The sequence below is a fragment of the Varroa destructor genome, unplaced genomic scaffold (assembly GCF_002443255.2).
Source record: "Varroa destructor unplaced genomic scaffold, Vdes_3.0 BEIS01000006.1, whole genome shotgun sequence".
Taxonomy (NCBI): domain Eukaryota; kingdom Metazoa; phylum Arthropoda; class Arachnida; order Mesostigmata; family Varroidae; genus Varroa; species Varroa destructor.
In genome coordinates this window covers 3119917-3128945 of record NW_019211459.1, presented here as the reverse complement: position 1 = coordinate 3128945, position 9029 = coordinate 3119917, and the positions used below count along the sequence as shown (strand labels likewise).

General features: G+C 49.3%; 1 protein-coding gene across 1 annotated transcript in view; it reads left to right on the top strand.

Annotated features, from left to right (window-relative positions):
- The window catches only part of LOC111252581 (uncharacterized), a 14539-nt gene extending 12492 nt beyond the window's left edge, over nucleotides 1-2047 (top strand). The window contains exon 10 of the mRNA XM_086993768.1: nucleotides 627-2047. Coding sequence (XP_086849894.1) covers nucleotides 627-1794 — 1168 coding nt within the window. The 3' untranslated portion in view covers nucleotides 1795-2047. The remainder of the gene's footprint in view (nucleotides 1-626) is intronic.
- Nucleotides 2048-9029: the final 6982 nt, after the last annotated feature.

The window sequence follows — 9029 nt, the reverse complement described above, 5'->3', positions numbered from 1 at the left end:
TTTGCAGCCGATTAAATAATAGAAGCTGTTCTGCTACCGCAAAAGTAAACAATCTTGCTGACTAATTTATTTTGCAGCCGATTAAATAATAGAAGCTGTTCTGCTACCGCAAAAGTAAACAATCTTGCTGACTAATTCATTTTGCAGCCGATTAAATAATAGAAGCTGTTCTGCTACCGCAAAAGTAAACAATCTTGCTGACTAATTCATTTTGCAGCCGATTAAATAATAGAAGCTGTTCTGCTACCGCAAAAGTAAACAATCTTGCTGACTAATTATTTTGCAGCCGATTAAATAATAGAAGCTGTTCTGCTACCGCAAAAGTAAACAATCTTGCTGACTAATTCATTTTGCAGCCGATTAAATAATAGAAGCTGTTCTGCTACCGCAAAAGTAAACAATCTTGCTGACTAATTTATTTTGCAGCCATTCCTATTATTGCTAAAGCAGTGTCCGTCAAGCCAATCTCGAAAGTTGACAAAGAAAAGAACAAACTTCAAGATAGTTGGCACACACGCGGCATGTTTACGCGGCGTGTTAATTCTTCTAATACTCACCAAGTCACGAAATGATCAGTTATGAGCAAAACAGGCGATATTTTTAGTAAAATTATTTTGTTGTTACAGTCATAAAAAGGTTCACGAGGAAAGCCTTAAGCAGAGGGAACGCGAACAACGACTTCTGCAGCAGTTGCAGCAGCAGCAGCAGCAGCAACAACAACAACAACAACAACAGCAACAACACCATCATCATCATCATCACCACCACCACCACCAACAACAGCAGCAGCAGCAACAGCAGCAGCAACAGCAACAACACCTTCAGACGTTACACTCAATGGATGGGATTCTACGGAACGGCGACGTCACAGGCCGATCGATGCAAAATCGAACACCTCTCAAGAACGGAGCGCCCAGCGTTGCACCGCCTGGAGTCGCGGCACAGTCATCGCTCTATCCAGAAAAAGCACCTTCTAGAGAACGTGATCGGGACAGTTCTCGGAATATCAAGGAAGAGCTGCCTGGCATGGTAGCAGCCGCAGACCTTAAGTCTAGCGCAAGCAAAGGTGCGCCCGAGGATTTCGCCGCAAGCCTACATAAAGCAGCTACAGGACACGCCTCAGGAGTTGGTCCTTACGGTTTGCCAGCACCACCACCAGGGTTGGCTGGATTACCGACGCCAGGTTTGATGTGGCCTCATGGTCATGCGCATCCTTCTGCTTTGCCACCAGCCGAGTATCAGCGCATGATAGCCTCGGACGCAATGCTAAGCGAACGATATCGAGCTATGTTTGCCATGGTCCCTCCTGGAGGCACTACGGGCTTATCTCCGGCGGACCGCATGCGCCTAGGTCCTGCTAGCAATGAAGAGCTCGAGAAACAGCTTTCATACGAACGTAATTTTAGCGAGCACATTGAACGAAACAAATTGCTGGGGGCGCAAGCAGCGGCAGGCTTACCTGGAGCTCCTCCAGGCTTTCTTGGTGGCCCAAGTCCCGCCGGACATGCCCCACCACCAGGACACCCCTATCTGTCTAGCTTAGGCCCTCTGGGCCATGGCGGGCCACCATCGGCTGGCTTAACAAGCTTACGCGGCAAAGGCGGTTCAGTAGGACCTTCAATTCCTGGCGGGCCGATGTCGGCGATGGGATTGGCTATGGCCGGTGGTGTACCCACCCATCCAGGGGTGCCTCCCCCTCCACTAATACCTGCTGGTGGCCCAGGTGCGTCCCATCCAATGCACAAAACACTCTCCTCGATGATTCCATCGGCCAGCGATAAGCCTCTACGATAACGATAATAATGATATTAATAGTAAGAATAACAAAAGTAATAATTATAATCAATCTGTACATTTTTGGCACAAACAATTAATATATAAGCATCTAGAAAATGATGAAGTAACGATGAACACAAATAACAGATCCAGAGCTGAAAAATAATGACGAAAGTGCACCTACATCTATTACCGCGGTCCCGTCAACATTCTGCTGCCCCATTTTGTGGTAACTTCTAACCCAGTAGGGGCAAAAACGCGCAAGCGATCTAAATGCTTGGCAAACAAGAGAACCAAGAAGAGTCTAATTGTGCTTCACAGTACCGTCGATGCACCAACCTCTCTGATCGAATGTGGAAACAAAAAGTTGTTACGCTTTTCAAAGCGGCCATATATATTTATTTGACCCAAATTTCGCCGATAAAACTATATCTTGAATTCGCTATGCCAATATTGCCGCTAGAATATACATCATACTAAAGTGGCAACAGATACATATTACGCGGTATATTAATCTTCACCGCGGGAGTTCTTTGAGGTTTTCGGCATAAGCTCGCTCATGGTTACATGTACCCTATGTAAGCTACAATTACTCATCTGAAATGTCTTGGTTTTTTTTTGTTGTCATGCTAGTTTTTACATACCTGGCAGTCTTCATAGGTGAGAAATGACAATATAGCAAATCCATCAATAATATCTTCGTCAACCAGCGAGCACTCTTTTAACTCGCCGCCAGTCAAACGATCATCTGTCGACGCGTCATCTAGTACGTCACTTCCATGCGGCGTTCTTACGCCCGGTTCCGTCTTTATGCACCCTGTTGACAGCAGATTACCTTCTTTACGGCTGACCGCCAAGCTCGCATTGTTATTATTATTATTATTATTGTTATTACTATTAAGGTTGTTGTTATTACTACTGCAGTCCATCATTGTTAAGTTGTGGTTGTTGTTGTTGTTGTTGTTGCTGCTACAATTCGTCGTCGCTTCCTGTTGCTGCATATGACCCACTGCTGAAATCTGATTTTCAAATGACACGCCCGACGACGAACCGCTACCTCTGCCCTCCCTGCCGTGGCTATCTGAGCTCGCTGCACTTGTGGACGCGGCAGAAGCTGAAGCAACATTCCGGCGATCCTTGCGCTTTCCTCCTCCAGGAGCTCCTGACGATGACGTGGCATTGGTGTTGTTGTTGTTGCTGCTGCTGCTGCTGTTCGAGGGGTTTGTATTGTGATTGCTGTTGGTGTGGAAGTGTTTGTTTTTTTTGCCACTGGCCGAGGACGATAGCGAGTGACTGCTTGATCCACCTCCAGTGTTGCATCCACCACCACTCCCGCCCGATCCCGCGCTGCCCACGGGAGACGAACCGCGATGACCACCAGGATGGTTGGTGCTGCCAAGGCCGCATTGATCCCTATCCCGGTCTCGATCTCGATCACGGACGTAACCACTACCCCCGAAAGCCTTCGAGTCACTGATGCCACCGCCACCACCGTCCAAGGCGCCAGCACTATGCTGCTGCAGCTGTGCAGATTGCTGATGCTGTTGTTGTTGTTGCTGTCTATGACCGTGGCTGCTGCTTTGACTGTTCGGCTGCGCGGACTCCATGGAGCTAAGGCGAGATTCAAAGAGCTGAGTTCGTCGTCAGCTGACTAGACGAGCTTGGCCGTCGGCTGCTGAAACGGCTCACGAGCCGGTCGGCCACTCGACCTACGCCTCATCGCGCGAGTTGACCCCTTCGCTTTCGCTGTTTGACAACAGGATAGCAACGCCGGTAACGGCACCAACAAACGGAACAGATGGCGACCGTTTCGTTGAGATGACGTCGAGCTTCCAGGCTGTGTGCCGAAGCACGTTCGCGCGTCCTATATGTAACGGACTGGGAAAGAGAGAGAAATAGCAGAACAACGAATATTGACGACGAATAATTGAGCGCACTGTCACATGCAGGTAATCTCAATGGTGGCTATTATTTCTGACAACTTCGGCCTTATGAAATGACTGACGATTTCCGACACTAACTTCGGCTAAGTTGAGCCAGAACACGCACACAACAAAACACACGCTGCATACACAATCGCTAGACCAGCAGTAATTGTAACAGTGGTACGGGCGCCTGCAACAATGATATTGTCGTCGTCGCTGTCCTCATTGGCCGTAGTACATGGAGCGCGTTATCCTGATTGGCCGGCGATAGATGACCATTTTTATAAACATATATTCCAATTCCACATTTATCTTTTCACCGTTTCCGCATGCTCAATCTCTTCCTTCTAACTAAATGCTTATTTCTTTGGAGACCCAGCAACAAGCTAAACACACATTAACCCCGTCATATATGCACGTGCCACTCACGTGGCGTTATGTAAAATATATACGTATATATATATATATATATGTGTATATATATATATATATATATATATATATATATTACGTAATAGGCACTGGGGTTCGTCTTCTTGTCGGTTTCAATTTTTATTTGTTCAGTACAGATAGCGTAAAATTTGTCAGACTGTAGTATTCATTCGTTGCCCAGAAATTAAAAAGCGCCAACAAAAACTACGCGCACACGCCTACAGACTGCATCAATCAGTAGACTTGGTATTAGTGGTGATCTATTCATATGAATTGATTATTATTTACTCGTTTCGTTATTTCTTCCTTCTTTTCCCTTTCTGTGTCCCTCCTGACATTTACTTGAGCTTTACTGCTGTAACGCGAGCCCCCTTTACTCTTGCGTCGCGTTACCCCTGTTGTCTAACAGGGCTACTTTTTGCTGCTGCTGTTGTTGCTGCTGCTGTTGTTGTTGTTGTTGTTGCTGCTGTTGCCGACGTTTTGGCACTGTCGCATGCGCTATCTGACCCGACGCCTGGCTGTATCGCATCAGTTCCGCAGCAGTCGCTGCTTTAAGTTAATGTTTCGCGGGAGCAGCACCAGGGTGAGTATGAACTGTCTGTAGTAGTTGTTGCTGGTGGTTGATTTGGCGGCGCCGTTGCCCGTCGTTCTGTCGACGGCCGTTGGTTGACGACGACAACGGCAGCAGCAGCGGCGGATTGTCGGCAGTCGCCTGCCTTCTATCCGTCCGTCCGTCCGTCCGTCGGTTTATCCGATGTTTCCCAGAGTTTCTTTCTGCTGGCTGCTGTCGCGGTGCTGCTTCCGAGAAGAAGCTGTCGCTTGCCGCTGATCTCGCAGAGAAGCTGATCTTTCTGCTTCGTTCTCTCGCTGTTCCGCACCGTCGCCGCCGTTGCCGGCAGCTGAAGCTGCCAAGTGGAAGTAGTGAAGCCAGCAATGGCAATGGCACTGGGCACTAGCCGATTATCACCGTGGGGGTGACGGCCGCTCTGACCGTAAAGTAGCCGGGTGTCTGAAGCTGCACGCTCACTGCTGGAACAGAGCGGAACAGTTGAAGTGCTTTCGGGACGGTCAATGCTGAAGCAGCGCCAGCAGTAGCAGTAGCAGCGAGGAACGAGAAAAAAGCCGAAGAATTCAAACAAGACAGCAGCAGCAGCTTCTTCTCCTTCTTCTTCTTCTTCTTCGTCGTCGTCGTCGTCGTCGGCGGCTTCTTCTTGCCACGAGTCCGTTGTCCGTGTACCGCTGAACGAGTGGCCCGGCCCAGCCCGACGACGATGTCGCTGAACGTGAACGCTACCGTAGTCGGAAGCGGCCGCGATGATGGGAACAGCGGCGGCGACGACGACGATATTTCGTGGTAATAAAGGTGCCGAGAGCACGTTGTATCGGGGGATGCTACCAGACAGTTAGTTGGCCAAAGAACGGGCTGCGAATCGTATTGACAGTAGTAGTGCTGCTGCTGCTGCTGCTGCTGCTGCTGCTGCTGCTGCTGCTGTTATTGTTGTTGTTGCCGATGGCAGTAACAGCAGTACTACAACGCTCTATGCACCTGTCACTTATGATGCGTGCACAAGGAGACGCCGCTTCTAGACTCCTTTTTTGTGGTCCAACGAAAAGATGTCGAAAGCTGGAAATCGTAGTAGTAACGAGAAACAGAAACTGCCACTCTCTGCAATGGGACACATGCACACTTACTAAAATACTCTTCAGACAACACCAGACTGAGGAATCTACACGCGAATCAAAAGCACAGGTACACAGATATGTAGGCATGTATTGCTGGTCAGTTAAAACTTGTTCGATAAGGCTTGGCAATGGCGCCCTGTACATTCATAGAGCCTCGAGAAGTGTTTTCGGGCGCGGTCCAATTCAGTAAGGTATGTTACACTTTCCGCTAGCTGCGGTGGCAGCCCTTTCGGCCACCTTCTTAATGACGTCGATATTGACTTGCTGTAGTAGTACAAATGACACTTTCCGAGATGGGGTCAATAGAATCTCGCAATGAACGGCGTTAGGCCGCGTCAACTGTCGTCCGGTAATGTTGACTATGATATAAGCGAGCCGACAATGCCTCTGAGTCAACGTAGACTGCAAACATCGACAGCAGATCCGCGACGAGATCCGAATGATTAGCGCTACCCATAGGAGCGGATAGGGAAAGAACAAATCTCCGACTGTGCAGACCGTATCGAACTTAATACAATATTATTAATGTTATTGTTAAACACAAACGGATAATTGATAACAAGCACGCTATAAGCGTGTCATATGCCGTTGCAATTTGCTACGATCGTTGCTAGTTGTTGTTCTCGTTTGCTGCTGCTGCTGCTATATCAGCCTAGCATCGGCGGCGGCTGTGGCGGTAGCGACGGCGACGGCCGCCGGAAGAGTAATCACTGCCCGTTTGCGTGGTCCTGCGCTGGTCGGGCAGCAGCTGCACTTATCTATCACTCAGTCATTGCTTGCATGGGTGGTTGTGGTTGATATCAGCAACACAGTAATCATTACGCACACTCGCACTGACAGACCGATACGCAAGCTCACAGATGTTTTACAGACCCGCTCAGTGAGCTCACACGCACTCACTCAATGTACAGATACAGTACGAGCCGTATTTAATATTCTTAAATATAACATAGAATCATAGTACTAGCAGCAGTGCTTCTAGTCATTGTACATTTTGTCGTTCTTGTTGTTGCTGCTGCTGTTCTGGTGGTTTTTGTTCTAGCGAATCTTCGACGAGCCGCACTTGTAGTCGTTGCTATAGATCTATGAATGCCTCTATTACTACCACGTTGTTTTCAGTGGTTTTCGAGGGCCTGCTACAATTGTTACTTGTCGATCTGTGCCATTATTTGGCTAGCACACTGTCGACCGACTCGTCACAAGCGACAGTGACGGGAATAATGCCGACGGCGGTTGCAGGGACTGCTACTCGTAGCGCTTCTTGGTTTGTCAACCATCACCTAACGATTGTCATTATACCGACAACAAAATCACGAACTAGAAAAAGGCTGCTGCCGCTTCTGGTATCAGCAGCGACGACGACAACGACGACGACGACGACGACGACGACAACGACGACGACGGCGACGACGACGACAACGACGACGGCGACGACGACGACGACGACGACGACGATGACGACGACGACGACGACGACGACGACGACGACGACGACGACGACAACAACAACAACAACAACAACAACAACAACAGAATCGACCTTTCAGGATTAACTCGGGTACGAAGCTTGCTGCCACCCACACACAAAAGGACACTGGAGACTCCAGTCGAGTATTCCCCTTTTTCGGTCTCCCTCGGTCCTCTAATAGACCGGTGTGTATGCAGTACTCCCACACTACATGGGTCAGGGCAAAAAATGAGCACTTGAACGGCAATTGACGTCGTACTGTTGCTATCGTTATTATTACAATTATTATCCAAGAAAAAGCAGTTGTTTGATATCAGACGAGCAGAGCGACATGCATATATACATCAGCTATTCTAGGTAGATCCTTTAATAGTAGGACGTGCATCTCTGTGCTTGTCGTCGGGGGTTCTGAATTCGGTTGTTGTTGTTTGTTCGCTCGGTGCCCGCTCCGTGTCGATGGTCAGTCAGCTTTGCCTGGTTGCCGCCGTTCTGTGAATGCTGCTCGTTGATTTGGGGGGCACAGCAGCAGCAGCAGCAGCAGCAACAACATAACACAGCGTTCAGTAAACGATTCGATCTATATACCACCGTATTGTTATTGTTGTTGTCCACCGTTAAGTGAGCGACTCTCACGTCTACACAGGCACAGTTACTCACATTTGGCAAATTGTCTGATCGGACGATGATAATATAAATAACAGCAGTAATCGTACTAGTGCAGGCTTTACTAATAGGAACGATCCTGGATTTTTTACTGATCGCTGCCACTGCTGTCGTCGGTCATCATAGACATAAACACATTCTTGCAATCGGATGGAAGTCGGTTCGCTCTACTCGTCGATGCGCTCACATCGTTGTTGAGCCCAGCCTGGCTGGCTGGTTGGCCGTAGCTCACTGTTAGACGTCTTCCTTTTGCCCGTTCCTGTAGTGCTCGCTTGGTCTGGCCAGCTACCATTCGCAACTCACTAATACACGGTGGCCGCTGTTGTTAGTGGATCGAAATTGCAGCAGCATTGAGCAGTGGCGAGTTGGACGGCGAGAATCCTTTTCGACACGATTCATCACATCATAAGCACAACGCCGAACTAGAAACACTACCGAACTCCACGATCACAAGCTCACTCACTCAGGGTACAAACCCCAGCCAAGTCGTCATCGGAATCGCCTGTTTGACTGCTTATTTGCTGCTTCGTTCGGCCACTCTGTTCCGTTCCCTACTGGTAACAGCACAGCCAGCCGAACCTCACGCACACACACACACATACACAGACAGACACACACGCACACACTCACACACTCACTTGCTGTGGTCGTCGTCGTCGGCGGCGGCGGCGGTCCAACGTCGTTGCTGCTGGCTGGCTCCTCGTTCACTCACACAGGAGTACCAGCAGCTTGTCTAGCAGCACAGCACGGCACGGCGATCAGCATTGCCACACACTCCTACGATTACCATTGCTAGAAACAGAACCAGCATCTCAGACACAGATATAACACAACTTGCAATGTTCTCCTCGGCCATGGATTCCGTCAGACGAGCCGAGCTAGCGGCCGTGTACAGCCAACTAGCCTACCAACCCACGGCGCTATGCAGACAACCGCCAGCACAGACGACAGTAGCAGCGGCAGCGGCGGCGGCGGCGGCGGCTGGCTACGAAAACGACGATAACGACGACGAAGCACAGCCCGTACACCGATTCGTATTGGATTGTCGGAGAACGGGTAGCGGCAGTGAGCCACAGCACAGA